Below are 16,413 nucleotides of genomic sequence, written 5' to 3'. Positions count from 1 at the left end.
TACAGCGAAAACGAAGACCTGGGGACGTATTTAACCGTCTTTTTCGGTTTCATCATCAGATTTATTCCATGAACTTGTACATCCATTTCAGCGGATATTGATAAATTGGTTTAAAACTAATTAACGGCAGATTAACAAACCGTCTCGGTGATCCTGTTACAGATACGCAGCAAAATATTATTATAAACTCGCGTGACGTTCTTTGTGTGGAGATTGATTTTCTCTGTACGAACGATTATTAAACCTGTCGTTTAATAATAAAACGTGATTAAATGACGACAGAGCTATCTTTTTAACCGTGAACGACAACTTATAATATGACGGCACACGGACGGGATATTCTTCATAAACCGCTTCACGCGTTCCACACAGGAATGAAAGCAATATCGGTTTAAAACGGTGAGTAAACGCTGATTTTTATTTTAGTTCTGAACGTGTGCTGCTCTTGGTTTTAAGGGCGACCCCCGGAGACAGGCGGTACGGTGGGGAAAGGCTGTTTTCACCAGCAGGGCTTTGCTTTTTCCGAAGAATGAGCTCATTTAGTGGCAGGAGGGGGGGAAGTTCAATAGAGGAGTCACACGATAGCCCGGCTGCCATTTGAGTTCTGCTGAGTGCAGAGACATGTCCACACCAGCGGCCCGCTCCGGCCTGCGTTGCTCACGACCGAAATAGACCCGACTGCCCGTATGTGCCATGACTCCATGGAAGTCGCATATTAAGACGTGTCTCCCAATTTTTTTTTTTTGAGGGTTTATTGACTATAACCGTCCGCCTGTGTGTTGTTTGGAGTGCAGGAAAGCTTTTTGTTTTTTAATAATCATCATGGCCTTCATTTAGTTGAGATCCCTCGTTGCTTTTTCACCCCTGATATGAGATCCGGCCCGTTCAGTAACACAAGCGCGGTGTTAACGGAGTCGCTTCCGTTTGTCCGTTTAAAGATGGTATCGTTCGTAATTTTCCATATCTGAACCTCTCAAATACGTTCGGATACCTTCAGTTATCCTGGCCCTGAAGTTCTTGACAGTTTCTTGAGCTGTTAATTGTGTTCTTGTCACTTCACTTGGGGCTATGGATTTGAACTGATTAGTATAGCTTTTTAATATATGCAGACATGGATGCTAACAAATCGTGAAGCTTGTAGAGGAGAGGTATACCGTTGCCATCGTCAGTTTTTCACCCGGAAGATAATGCCATTAAAATTTGCAGAACGATTTAATATTTACCCGGAAGAGCATAAACGTAATTGAAGGAAAAACTAACAAACGACAACGAAAACCTTTAGTGATAGTTCACCTAAAGAAAAATGTGAGAAAACGATCCATTTTATATTTCTTTTAAATGTTTTTTGAAAGTGTCTTGAGGTCAGTGCGCAAATAAAGTTTTTGTCTACGTAATGTATGTGTGTGTTCTTAGTGTGAATACACACATGCAGTATATATTTAAAAAAAAAAATGTCATGTATAAACAAAAATGCTATATATATATATATATATATATATATATATATATATATATATATATATATATATATATATATATATATATATATATATATATAGAACATGGATTTTAAATTGTATCGCTACCAAAAGGAGAAATTTTGGGACCGTAACAACACTAATAGCTGAATATTAGTTATGACTTTTCCTCAATAAAATAATCATTTTCTGCTCTCGTTAATGGTTTGTGAGGTAGTTGTTGAGTCGAGGTATAGAATTGATAGTGTAAACGGTGTTACTAGTGTTAATAGGTGTTAATAGTGCTTTAAAAACAAACTAGCTAATAAACGGCAAATATGATAGTAATATGCATGCTAATAAGAACCAGTCCCCCTAAACAGCAATTATGACAGAATTATGACGCATTTATTTAGAGTGTGTCTGATTCAGTCTGAGATGCCTTCAAATCGATTACAAATTCAAGATACGGGGGCAAAAAAATTATATTTATAAAATTTCATATAGCCTAGTTAATCAGTTTCTGAAAATGACCGCGGGTTGCGAATGCGGTATTGAGTGATTACAACAGTTCATTAAACAAGAAGTTAATTAAGAGACGTGATATTCCCTGTTTTGCGTTATTTCAACAACATAAAGAATTCCAAAACAAACCACAGCATTATTTCGCCTCTCCGAGCAACGTGGCAGTGATTCATTACTGAGTGAATCAACCGTTTAAATGATTCGCTTAAGTGATTCGTCACAGTGACTCGCTTATTTCCCATTCAGAGTATCCTGTTTTATTTAAATCATTTAAAACATCAGTATTTTTATTTTTATTTATTTATTTATTTTTTTAGAAAAGTGGCTTTTTATAAAGGTAAAAATGTGCCTAAAATGTAAAACTCAGTTAAACCTTATTGGAAAAGATTAATTTCTATCAGCGTGAACGGACCAGTACGCAGAATACGAAGAATATCGCAATCTCAATATTGAGTGATTACACGGTGTGCTAACTAGATGTGAGTGCGGCACAAGATTAATGTTAATCAAAGCCTTTGTCCTTGTTAGCCGTTACAGCGATAAGCGACGAGCAACAGAGGAATCTATTTTTAGAATGGTTTCTATTTAAAAACATTTAAACCATGCTTCCGGTGCCTGTGACAATCTCAGGTACTCGGGTCGTGTTAAAAAGGTTTCATTTTTAGTTTGATCAGTGAACGTATATCAGTGTGCGTGACTTCGATGGCTAAAATGCATGGAAACGACAGCGGATAAGTGTCTGTGAACATTTTATGTATTTTTAATAACGGTAAAAATAACGTTGCTGATGTGTAATGTTTACATTACGGCGATACGGTAAAAAAGCCCCGCCCATACACTCTTCTGATTGGCTGTGATTTTGTTTGATTAGTTGCGTAGGGAAGGCAAATCGGTTGACAGACTAATTGGTTGTCACTGGAAGCACTTTTTAGTTAGGACGTGGAGTTACACTCATTTTTAAGTTCACATAATTAAATGACTAACAAACTCGCTGATTGTTTTTGACTGATTCGTTCGGAGAAAAAAAATCTGCTCTAAAAACCAGATGATTCACTGGGTTTTCCCACAAATTTTCAATGTTTACTGGAAAATTGTGCACACATTTCTGTGATCACATTAGACACTAGAAAGTGAGATAGGGTACAGTGATTTAACAGGGAATGAAGTCTGCATGCTAGGTTATGGTGAGTATTGAAATGTCATTAAAGTGTAATGATGATTATTAAATGAACTGATATTAAAAAAAAACATTTTTTATGTTACTGCGTTATTCTCTTTAGCAAAGAAATGTAAAAACAGAGTTAAAATATAAATATGTATTATATATATATATATATATATATATATTATATATATATGTATCTTTCAGCCCTGTTGATTGTTGAGTACATTGGGTGTTTTTTTACTTTTTTTTATGTTGACTTCTGTAAATAGGCATTAGTATTTCCCTTGAAAACAGGGGAATTTGTTGACTGTAACATCCTCTTCCCTTTCCCTTCCCATTTAGGCCATTTATTTTTTCCCCCAACTGAACACGCTGAAAGGCCATCAGAAAATTAGGTGTTATATGCTGTCCCCACCATATATTTATTTATTTATTCGTTTTTTTAAATTGAGGTTTTTTTTTTCCGTTTCATTTCATTTTATTTTCTTTTTTTCCTTTTCCACCAGACCATTTAAGACCAAACCCTGCCTGACTGTAGCCAGTTTTATCGGCCGGTTTAATCCCATGTCCATCAGAAAATCATACTTCAACTCAGTTCAGAGATAAGTTATCTCATGGATGGATCAGATCAAGACAAATAGTGATGTTATCTATCAGAATGTTCTATAAAAGCTGTACTTAGTATAGTATACATCGCATAAGACACACTTGAAAGGGAATGTTTAGAGTTGTGGGGACCGTAAGCATGTGGTCCTTGGGGTTCCCCCTCAATTAAAGTTGAACTTCGGTGGAGTGTCCCCCTTCATATAAATGGCATGGTTAGCTAAACGCACTACTGAGTGATTGAGTTTGCCAATAAAGCCAGCTGTAATGTAGAGTTTGTTCTTAGGATAGGATTTTGGATTAGTATCAGTTTCAAGGATGTCGTATGAGCAATCAGCCCTGTAACTAACATGGCAAATGCAATTTTTAAAGAAATGCACAACCATTTCGGAATTTGGAATGAAAAAATTTGATTAAGTCTATTTGGGAATAATTTCAAATCAGAAGTAATTTCGTTAGCATGCAATTACCGTGCAATTATGGAATGCATTGTTATGATGTGCCAGGGAGTTAAATAAATATGTTCAACTGATTTGGGTTTCTTTCACAACTTTGCATTGGAAACACTGGAGGCCCGCAGTATTTTTTATGTTTGGATTTATATAGTGTGCTTGCGATATTTACTTTCCACTGCTGTTAGTACCTTAGAGATGTTGCTTTTCATTCTGTATTTTACACCTTGTAGCTTGTGAAATAGGAAAAAAAGCTCTCTCTGTGTTCAGCCAAATAACCGAAAAGACTACATAAGTTATGCCGAACAATGACGTGATGTGATCAAATATAGGTATGCGCTAATGCAGCAAAAATGCCGGAAGTGTAAAAGCGTTTAAAAGTGTAGAGAAAGACGCTACAATCATTACAAGCACCGACTGCGAGATACCATTTAGCACTGCATCTCATGTATATATCTGATGAGAAGAGGAAGGTTGCTACCTGAAATTATTGTGGCAAGTCCTTCCCTAATGAACATGTTAATTGTTAAAAAACAAAACAAAACAAAACTGAATTTAGTTGAAAAGTTGTAGTCAAGGCTAAATGTTCAGTGTTAAGATGTGTGATGTATTATTTTGCATTTTAAATGGGTTAATTCAAAACAAGAACATACAGTGATCATCTGTAATATAATTCTTGTCAAGAGCAAGATTTGTATGGGTTATTATATTTAATCAGTTTAGTTTCTCTGCTTGGACTAGTCTGTCTTTTCTTATGCGATTTCACTTATTACACCCTCACCCTATGTATTCTCACTTCAATCGCTGTACCTTAGCTGGCTGTTTTTACTCTGTAGAAAAGTTGCTCTTAAGATTTTAAGTGTGCTTCAGCCCTTAATTAGAGTTGGACAAGCCACAGCGTTTGCACAGGAATCTAGCCAAATGAATGTAAAATTGGCAACAGCTTTTCAAAATTGTGGTCATGTGCTGGCCTGTTGCAGAAAGCACACTTTTATCTTGTTCCCCTTCCCTCATATTTTTTTTTTCTGACTTACAAACCAAAGGTGGCTTTTACCCTAGAGTAAAGTGTAAGTAATTGAATTAAATTAGTACCACAACTTGTGATTACAAAGACAGCAGTTTGCTTTACTTCATGGAAGTCAATGTCCTTCCTCAATTGGAATATTTATTGAAAATATAGAAGCTATGCAAGAACAGACGATACTGTGCCTTTGGTGTCTCTTTCCCCCAACACAGTAATGCTCATTTTGACATAACCGTTGCCTAGAGACCTTGATTCATGGAAACCGATATGAAAAGGTCATTTGAACCTGTGAGCAGTTAGTTGTTTCCCTTTACGGCATTTAATGGAAGGAGCGTTGGTGGGTGTTGGAGGGAGGAACTGAACCTTCTGCTGCAGAGTCATTATCTTGGCCTGTCATTGGCTGTTCAAGGCAGCCTGCTGTTTGCTGCTGTAGCATAGGGGCAAAGGTCAAGTATGATGTCAGCCTGATGATGCAAGCCAAAGCACACAGTAGGACAAGTTGTTTGCACTTAGTTAGTGGACACCCGTGAAGTTACACAACAAACTTTAAGAAAACACCGCAACAGACATTAATCATTATGTAAGTTAGTGTTGATTAGAGATCAGGGATTTAACTTTTTTTTTTACTTAATGTCCGTATTTCTTTGCAAATGTTCAAATTGTTTTATTGCTTGAAAGTGTAACATGCTCTGTATCTGGTTTTCTTGTGTTCACAGGTATGGCCTCACAAGTCTTGGTCTACCCACCACATGTTTTTCAAACTCAGACAAGTGCCTTTTGTAGTGTGAAGAAACTCAAAGTTGAGCCCAGTAACTGTGTTTACCATGATAGGGCCTACCCACAGACTTACTTGAATGGTAGAACTCTTGGCATTGCTTACCCGTCAAAAATCACAGCTTTGTTTAAGACACGAGATTCTGTAATCGGCAGACACAGAGGACAGGAGTTTCCATTGCAAACGGCTGCTGTACGCGGTGTGCGACGTCAGCATACCACCACAGCAGCGCAGCAGCAAAAAGGGAGAGTTGCCTCTCAGGATAAGGAGCCGGAGCACCAGGAAAAAGGAAAGGGTTGCAGCAGTGGAGCTACAGGGGCAGTTGGAAGGGGTAGGGGAGAGGGAAGTGACAGTCAAGAAGGAGGAGGAGGAGGTGGAGGACAGGGTGAAGGTGACGAAGGTGGTGGAGGAGAGGACGAGGGTGACCGGGAAGACTGTGGAGTTTTTAACTTGCAAGACAGCTCCCACAGATGCGGGCTGAAACGTAAGAGCGGGGAGCTGGAGAACTTGGGGAGCGCCATGCAGATTGTAGAGGACCTGTCAATGTTACCTGCAATGTTGCAATCAAATTTGGGAAACCCACCAGTTGCGATCCCAGCGACAGTCGGTGGAGGGCCCGCAAAGCAAGGTGGAAATTCCGTAAATGGGGATGGAGACTACCAGCTGGTGCAGCATGAGTTGCTTTGCTCTTTGAAGAACACCTACGAGGTCTTAGACTTCCTTGGCCGCGGTACTTTCGGCCAGGTAGTGAAATGCTGGAAACGAGGCACCAATGAGGTTGTGGCGGTAAAGATCCTGAAGAATCATCCATCATATGCACGACAGGGCCAGATTGAAGTAGGCATCCTAGCACGCCTCAGCAGCGAGAATGCAGATGAGCATAATCTGGTGCGAGCTTTCGAGTGTTTCCAGCACCGTAGCCACACCTGCCTCGTGTTTGAGATGCTGGAGCAAAACCTGTATGACTTCCTCAAGCAGAACAAATTCAGCCCGCTACCTCTGAAGGTGATCCGTCCCATTCTTCAGCAGGTGGCCACGGCGTTAAAAAAGCTAAAGGCCATGGGACTGATCCACGCGGACCTGAAGCCTGAGAACATCATGCTGGTGGACCCTGTACGGCAGCCTTACCGGGTGAAAGTCATAGACTTTGGCTCAGCCAGTCACGTCTCCAAAGCCGTCTGCTCGACGTACCTCCAGTCGCGGTACTATAGGTATGTACAAACTAAAGACAGATTTGGTTGTCGGCTGAAATTGGTCATGATTAGAGGTCGACCATTTGATCGGTGTTGTGACTCTGACCCAAATATTTAATGACTGTTATGATTGTTACCGTATATTAGCATTAGTTTATATGCACCTGGTCACTTCCAATGCACAAGTGGACAATGTTAAGTACAGGTGTAAACGGGGTGTAAAATATTTTGAACTTTTAACCACATCCAGATTAGGGGTGTAAATGATAAATGAAAAAAAGATCTATGTCGACTGCACAACCCCTAAAGCACGTTACGTGCCCATTCATGTACACGTTCTGTTGGATATATTTTGTTGAGATAATGTAATCCTGTTAAAACTGATTTCATAAAACGGGTATAGAAAAAGGTATCGCTCAGGAACCGGTATCAAACTCAAGGTATAGTTATTGATGTCAAAAAGACACATTTAAATGACAGATGTGAACAGTAATGTCTAGACGAAACGGATAGACGAAAACACGTCAATACCAGGTGTAAACGGGGCCAGAGTTCCTCTCTTTTTCAATAGATTACATTATATTTGCCCATGTTGTTGTTGTGCAAAGTTGCGTTTTTCAGTCTCTTTTTGGCTCTAATACAGTCTGCTTCATGTAGAGAGCTGTAAATGTAGATTATTCATTGTACTTATGTTTTGTTTTCTGTGAATGCTGAGGTTGAATGGATACACTCTTTGAGTTCAGCAGAGTTGTTTTGTTTGGTTGTTGATCAGTAATTTGTGCAAAAATTACTAATGTAATTCCTTTTCACTAAAAGATAACAAAAAACGTTCTAAAATCTGTTTGGGTATGTTATACAACTAAAACCCTTGTGGAATTAGCAGTCAGGAAACAACACTGATATAAAACAATTTCCCTTGTGTTTAAAATCTACACTGACCCTGTAGAACTATTTGACCTCACAATGCAACAAGCAGCGGCTAAACCATTTTTGTCACATTGCCATGGGAAAGGAAGTGATTTTTTTTTTTTTTTTTTTGAAAAAGTACTTTGTACAATGGGCTAAGAACAAGTGGTAATGGATGAGTTGTTAAAAAAAAAAAAACGGTTGCGTGTACAATAAAATAAATTTTAAATGCAGGAAACTTTGTAAATATATTTCTCTCAGAGAAACAATGGGGAAAAAAAGAAAAGAAAAAACTTTTTGGTTTTATTTGAAATCAGTGTGTGAAGGGAAACAGATCTGCTATAATTATTAGATCAACCTTGACCTTTTATCAAGTCTGGTATCAAAACCCCATATTGGTTGCTTTACTCCAGCTATCTTATGGCATATATATATAGACATTTTAATGAGATAGAGATATATGTATATGTGTTTCAAAAGTAACCCAACAGTACAACTTAAATTGAACTTAAATTGTTTTGGAATATATATTTTTATTGGCAGCGGGACAAAAGTTACTTTCGTGCTGACGGGACCTCCCGACATTTAAACTCAATTTATTTTAACTAAAAAAACGATAAGACAAACTTCAGGTTGTGTTACAGCACTAAATAACATGTCGATTGATCATTACTGTGATGCATAAAATCAGAAAAGCAACTTGTAATTAGAAAGAAAGAAAAAAAACAGTTTTCTGATGTAACTGCGGGAAACAAGGACGAAGTCACGTGATATTCGGCAGCTCCGTTAAGGGTTGCGTGCTGAATGTGCTGTCATAGCTTGAAATGCAAATATAGTCAGGGCTCTGAGAAAATTGCTTTGTTTCTTTTGCCCGATTGTCCCCTACTAAAACGGTAACTCTTAATACTTAAATTATTCAACAAATATTGATTTAAACATTGGAAGATGCAACATAAAACCCTAATGTACAAAACCGATGACGAAAACCAAGAAACCTGATTATTTAAACAAAAGTCTAATAAATGTGTAACGCAATGATTTGTGGGAATATCTGTTTACAGTTTTTGACTGTAAATTATACATTAAATCGTTCTTTTTTTACTCCTGTAAAGTGAATAGAATTTTACTGTATTTTTACCGTATGTTTTTTTTGTTTTTGTTTTTTTTTTGTTTTTTTTCCTCCCCTCCACCTGTCTCCAACATCTCCAACTCAAACCTGCCCATGTCTCGTGAAAGTGATCCGTGCTCACCCCCGTTTTTGCTGCTCTAGGGAGAGTCCTCTCAAACTCACAGCGGGGGTTGAGCACTGGAGACCGCTGCCTAAAATTAGCTGACGGGAGGACGGCCAACTCCGTTTGACTTCTATAGATGGTGAAGTGCGCTGGCAGTCAAAGTGAAATAAGGCAGAGCAAAATACTAGAGATCACTTCAGCGCTCAGTCAAGGTCACTGTCTTCCAGCGTCAGCTGTTTTGTTGCTTTTAGAAGCGGGAATATAGATAGACAGGAGTTTAAAAAGAGGGGCGTGTTCCAGCAATCCTAGATATTTAGTCCTACACCTATTGTTAAAAATACAACTAAAATATTATGAAATTTGCAAGCAATCAAATGAAACCGTCTACATTTGAAACGCTCATGATAACGAGGAGATAATAAGACTTTAGACATAAGATATTTAGACATAACATTGTTCTTTTTAATACGAAGTGGTAAACTAAATTTCTGGAGCCGCCGATTGAGGTACAGATCAGGCTCTTGTCATATTGATGGTTTTTTCCATGATCATTTGGCATGAATGAACATGGACTTAGTATCTTTCTGACCCTGCTCTGTTTGAGTTGGAAACTTTGCCTCATCAATCATTTATCTGCTAACGTTGGCAACATTGCAAACAAGGGCAATCAAATTCTGTCCTGTAAGAGGAACAAGTATATTGTCTTTTTACATTCTTTGTTCACTGTCGTTTCATTTATATTGTACCATCTTATCTTCTTTCTCCTGACATCATCTGTCCATGGCTTTGAACAGGTTTTTATATTTGTACTTGATCAGACGTCGCAACTTTTGTGCATGCAAGTAAATAGGGCAAGAAAAAAAAACTTTCCAGGCTTACCTAGGCCTCTGTTGTGTTCCGTTGCCAAAAGCTTGTACAGCTGTTATTAACACTAAGGGCCTTTAAGAGCCACTGGACCACGGTGCTGCTGTGTTTAAAGGAAATTAGGGATAGATATAAAGAAAAGAATCATTGGTGGATTGAAGTGTTTCCCACAGGATTTTGCAAGACTGTTGGGCGGTGAACCATGCTACCTCAAGGGGGTTAAAAGTTAAAGCAAAACGAAGACATCCAAACCCATTTAGGAGATCCAACTGAGGATTTCAGTCCATATTATGTTAATGTTGTTATCATTAGTATTAAACCTGTATTACTGTTGAAATACAACTGCACTCGAAAATAATTGTAAATGAAACACAACTTATAATGCTATTTTCACTTCGCTATTATTTTGGCGGACGACTGCAGTTTCTGTGAAAACAGATGCACAAATGAGCTATATCATGTGAGTAGTCATTAGATAAGACCGTATATAGACGCGGCTGAGATTTGGCCATAGGCATGAGGCAGAGCCTTGTAATCACGTCATGGCATATCTCAAAGCCACTCGTGTGATCTTGTGTTTATAACAGTTCAATGGCATTAGCCCGTAGATGCATCAGAAACGACAAGGGGGTCTTTAAAAACCCTCTTTTGCGCAGTGTCTCTTAGCAAAACGTCAGTGTTTTAGTTTCAAAAAGGACTGATTCGCAGCGTAGCGTGAGACTGCAGATCATTACATGGCAATCTGATGGATATATGGATATGTATAATCACACATAATACACAAAAAACTAGTAGATGCAGTAATATTCACTCGTCACATGAAAAAACTGCAGGCTGTCACGAAGACGTGCGCCAAACACGCACGAGAGACGTTTATTAGACGGGGAGGGTCGTGGTCTCTAAATTTAAAGATGAAATATGTAACATAATACCAGCAGGGGTCTCTCATATTTCATTAAATAAATAACAGACATTTAATTTTGCCAGAATATATAGAACAGTTCTTTGCTGTAGCATCGGGAATAAAACACAGCTGCTGACCAATCAGAATCCAGAAGTGGAATATTAAAATATCATAACCTGTTCAACTGTGTTTGGTTGTATTGGGAGATAAAAATGAGAATAAATTGTGCTTTATAAGCGAGTAAATATATATTTTTTTTTTAAATGTGACAGATTTCTCATTTTACTCTTGACTACTACTTGTCTCTTCACTCAGCTTAACTTGTTTGACCTCTACTATTTCTACTGGGAACAGTTTTCAACATGTTATTACATTTACTTGGAGTGTCCTTTAATTTGGCATACTGTAAGTAAACCAGATGTTAGGACTTTATGGGAATCCCTCCCACAGGGTCTGGGAGTGCCACCCCTCACTCTGGGATTCTGTATTAGTCTTCGTTTAGTTGTACTTCCCAGAAGTGGTCTCAAAAGAGAGCTATGATGTGACTCAGAAATATCCGGTTTATTTTTTCTTAATCACTGTAGCTGTAAGCTAGAATAAGAAATGAATAGTATGTAAATTACTGGTTTTAGGTTTTATAAAATATATTCCAATTTCGTCCCATAACCAATGAATTATAAGAATAAGTTAAATCTTAAGAAATGACCCCCACTTTGGATCTCCTTACTATGGCGGTGTCTGTTCACTCGATCTGTGAAAGTTTCCTCCGTTTCTTACGGAGTTCATGTTGGACAAGTGTTATGTTCAACTGTTTGTTGACAGAAGGCCATCCTGGAGACATGAAGGGTATGTTTGCCTCTTACCTCGGCTCAAATATCGAAGCCCTTGTTTACCACAAGAGCGCTGTTTTGCTAGGATTTGCTCGGATGCAGTAGATCTGGATTTGGTTTAACTTTCAAGATCGGATTCATTTTTAGATACGTTACGGGTTTTGTTTGTTTTTCCTTATCTTAATGTATGAGGATCCCTGCCGGCTTTCTGGAAGCTTTATAGATACAATCTTGAAGATGTCTTGTTTAGGAATGTCTTTTCTGTGCACTTGCGCTAAAAACCCTGAAAGTGGCTTCACAGAGTAGCCGGGAATTTCCGGTCTCTTCAGAATGCTTTCCCGGCAGGACTGCCGTCTAGTTCCAACCTGTCTGTGACACCGTGATATCAAGCAGTAGGTTTCATATTGGGTTTTTTTTTAGCGTAATTGCAATCGCAACATCAAAAATTTTCAATGCTTTGTTGTGTATGGCTTGAGATAATAGTTAAAAGGTTTATTTTTTGGGGGAGGGTTATACATGACCGTGATGGTGTTTGTTTAAAATCTGATGTTCTTCAGTATCCTCAGGTAATATCTCTCCAGATGAGATCTCATACCATCACGCCATTCCTTGCTCCTCTAATTATAGTAACGTTGAAGATAACTTTTGAAGTATAAGTTCAATACAATCGAATCTGAAGTGGTTTGTTCTGTGCTGATATTTAAGGAATATATAAAAATGTTCAGTAATAAAAGGTTACTTGACTGGACCACCATCGCGACTGTAGGTGTCCTTTAATTACACATTTATTATTTATTACGTCAATGTTTTATTTATCAGACTACAGTAAATATTCTGAGAACAGACCCACAGGTGGTGTGTAGATACGGTATGGCACTCTTGGGTTAAAGAAAAGTAACCCTGTGAGGCAAGAGGATATTTTTAACGCCAGTGCTAAAATAGTTGTCCACTGATGGCATCATATAAGCCACACTATATTGTAACTGTAAGTGCATGGAGCTGATTTTAGATCAGAATTTGGTTTGAGTTTTCTGTTATGACATGCATGTTATCCAGAGTTATTTTAGGTCTAAACATAAATTCTCTGTTGCTAACCTAATTAAAAATATAGCATGTTTAGAATTTTTCTTTTTTCTTTTCAAACAATAGGACATTTTGTGTGTGTGTGTGTGTGTGTGTGTGTGTGTGTGTGTGTGTGTGTGTGTGTGTATATATATATACAGACGTGGACAAAATTGTTGGTACCCTTTGGTCAATGAAAGAAAAAGTCACAATGGTCACAGAAATAACTGTTATCTGACAAAAGTAATAATAAATAAAAATTCTATAAATGTTAACCAATGAAAGTCAGACATTGTTTTTCAACCATGCTTCAACAGAATTATTTAAAAAAATAAACTCACGAAACAGGCATGGACAAAAATGATGGTACCCCTAGAAAACACTGAAAATAATGTGACCAAAGGGACATGTTAATTCAAGGTGTGTCCACTAATTAGCATCACAGGTGTCTACAACCTTGTAATCAGCCATTGGGCCTATATATATGGCTCCAGGTAATCACTGTGTTGTTTGGTGATATGGTGTGTACCACACTCGACATGGACCAGAGGAAGCAAAGGAAAGAGTTGTCTCAAGAGATCAGAAAGAAAATTATAGACAAGCATGTTAAAGGTAAAGGCTATAAGACCATCTCCAAGCAACTAGATGTTCCTGTGACTACAGTTGCACATATTATTCAGAAGTTTAAGATCCATGGGACTGTAGCCAACCTCCTGGACGTGGCCGCAGGAGGAAAATTGATGACAAATCTAAGAGACGGATAATCCGAATGGTAACAAAAGAGCCTAGAAAGACTTCTAAAGAGATTCAAGGTGAACTTCATGCTCAAGGAACATCAGTGTCAGATCGCACCATCCGTCGTTGTTTGAGCCAAAGTGGACTACATGGGAGACGACAAAGGAGGACACCATTGTTGAAAACGAATCATAAAAAAGCAAGACTGGAATATGCCAAACTACATGTTGACAAGCCACAAAGCTTCTGGGAGAATGTCCTGTGGACAGATGAGACAAAAATCGAAGTTTTTGCCAAGGCACATCAGCTGTATGTTCACAGACGAAAAAAATGAAGCATATCAAGAAAAGAACACTGTCCCTACTGTGAAACATGGAGGAGGCTCTGTTATGTTCTGGGGCTGCTTTGCTGCGTCTGGCACAGGGTGTCTTGAATCTGTGCAGGGTACAATGAAATCTCAAGACTATCAAGGAATTCTAGAGAGAAATGTACTAGCCAGTGTCAGAAAGCTTGGTCTCAGTCGCAGGTCATGGGTCTTGCAACAGGACAATGACCCAAAACACACCGCTAAAAACACCCAAGAATGGCTAAGAGGAAAAAATTGGACTATTGTAAAGTGGCCTTCTATGAGCCCTGACCTCAATCCTATTGAGCATCTTTGGAAGGAGCTGAAACATGCAGTCTGGAAAAGGCACCCTTCAAACCGGACACAACTGGAGCAGTTTGCTCATGAGGAGTGGGCCAAAATACCTGCTGAGAGGTGCAGAAGTCTCATTGACAGTTACAGGAAGCGTTTGATTGCAGTGATTGCCTCAAAAGGTTGCGCAACAAAATATTAAGTTAGGGGTACCATCATTTTTGTCCAGGTCTGTTTCATGAGTTTATTTTTTTAATAATTCTGTTGAAGCATGGTTGAAAAACAATGTCTGACTTTCATTGGTTAACATTTATAGAATTTTATTTATTATTACTTTTGTCAGATTAAAGTTATTTCTGTGACCATTGTGAGTTTTTCTTTCATTGACCAAAGGGTACCAACAATTTTGTCCACGTCTGTGTATGTATGTATATATATATATATATATATATATATATATATATATATATATATATATATATATATATATATATATATATAATTAAAATTATTATTATTTTTTTTTTTTTTCGCCTAATATCTTGGAGCTTGATTGGTTGGTTGGGGGATCAGTTGTACATAGACAATGGAAATGCATGGCATGCTGTGTTATGCGTGGCCAATAATGAATGATGTCTTTTGTTAGAGTAGTTTATGATTATTGTAGCGTGCTTCTCCACCCTTAAAAAATACAGACTTGCACTGCTTGAAAGTTCTGTAAAAGTTTTTCAAATCTGTACAAACCGTGTTACCTTGCTTCCTGATAAGAACCTGCAACTATTACATGCAAGGATGTAGTCTTCATAGACGAAATGATGAGAACCAATGGTCTACACCGAGGAACAACCCACCCCCAGTTTTCATTACTGTATGCAGTCACTCTATGCAGATATTTGCATGCGGTGATCATTCAGTGCTGCTAGATCAGATATATGGACGAAGATGCCGTTATTGGATCGCCTCTCACGTGTTTATGAGAGAGAGAGAGAGACGATATATGGGAACTGCAGTGCATCATGAGCCAGTGGCTGGTGGTGGAGAATGGGCTGTTTTATACACAGAGACATCAGGAAGCTCTCTAAACTCCTGCGATTGATATTAGCGTGCTTGTAGGAGGAGGCTTAATGCAGAGATTTTCTGACTAAATGTTGTTATGCTTGTCCCACATTAATGCACCAGGGCCTAAAAGGAGCACAGTCATTCGCTTCCTCTGTCTACATACCATGCTAGTCAGCTTCCAGATTGAAATGGAACCTCATGCATGCCTTACAAATAGCACGCATCAAGTCAGGTGAAACCCAAAGCATACTTTGAATTTTAAGCGTATGCAGAGGTATGGATACGGTATTTGGCAACAGTTTCATCAAAACAGTACATTCATAACCTGCCCAGCCAGAATTTTGGAGAAAAAAAACCTTTATTTTAGGGTTTGGTAATAGAATTAAATATCGAATGGATGAATTTTAGTTGCAAATTCAGTGTTTTTTTAAGTTATTTGAAGAACCATATTATTCTATAAATATCGAAAGAAACATTACACGAAGCAAGTGATGAAAATTAAAATTCCGTCATTGTTTACTCTCCTTGGATTTGTTACAGACTTAGAGTTTTTTGGGATTTTTTTTAACTACTCAAATCAATGGCCGTGGTGAACTTCTTTGGTTACCAGCATTCATCAAAATACCATAATTTGTCATTTGTAAAAGAAAAAAACTCAGCCTCAAGTTTTGCCATACAGGTTGGAAACAACCGAGTAAATAATGTTTGAGAGTGAGCTGTCCCTGTTAGGTTTTATCCAGTCCATTTCCATTGTCATTACTGTCAGTCATTGGATTTTCTGATTCGGTCTTACTTGCGGTGTGTGGCAGTTAGCCTGGGAAATAAAACGGTTATTAAAATTGTCACTGGGTATTAAACGGCACTCTTTTTCATAATCGTTATTTACCCCGTCAATATCTCCTTTTTGTTTGTGTACTTGTGCTTTACACAGTGTTGCCTTTTTTAATAAAAGAAATGCGTTTGCACTCGTGTAGCCTGAGTGACGGTAAT

At 38.1% G+C, this 16,413-nt stretch overlaps 1 protein-coding gene across 4 annotated transcripts in view; it reads left to right on the top strand.

The window, feature by feature from the left end:
- hipk3b (homeodomain interacting protein kinase 3b) overlaps positions 1-16,413 on the top strand; it is a 40,779-nt gene that overhangs the window by 1,103 nt on the left and 23,263 nt on the right. For all 4 annotated transcript variants that reach the window (XM_043263986.1, XM_043263985.1, XM_043263988.1 and 1 more), the window contains exon 2: positions 5,943-7,212. In XM_043263986.1, the coding sequence (XP_043119921.1) occupies positions 5,945-7,212 (1,268 nt within the window). In that variant the 5' untranslated portion in view covers positions 5,943-5,944. The remainder of the gene's footprint in view (positions 1-5,942; positions 7,213-16,413) is intronic.

This window comes from Puntigrus tetrazona, chromosome 18 (assembly GCF_018831695.1).
Source record: "Puntigrus tetrazona isolate hp1 chromosome 18, ASM1883169v1, whole genome shotgun sequence".
Lineage (NCBI taxonomy): Eukaryota > Metazoa > Chordata > Actinopteri > Cypriniformes > Cyprinidae > Puntigrus > Puntigrus tetrazona.
Note: the sequence above shows the minus strand (reverse complement) of the source record. Positions and strands in the feature narration are given on the sequence as shown.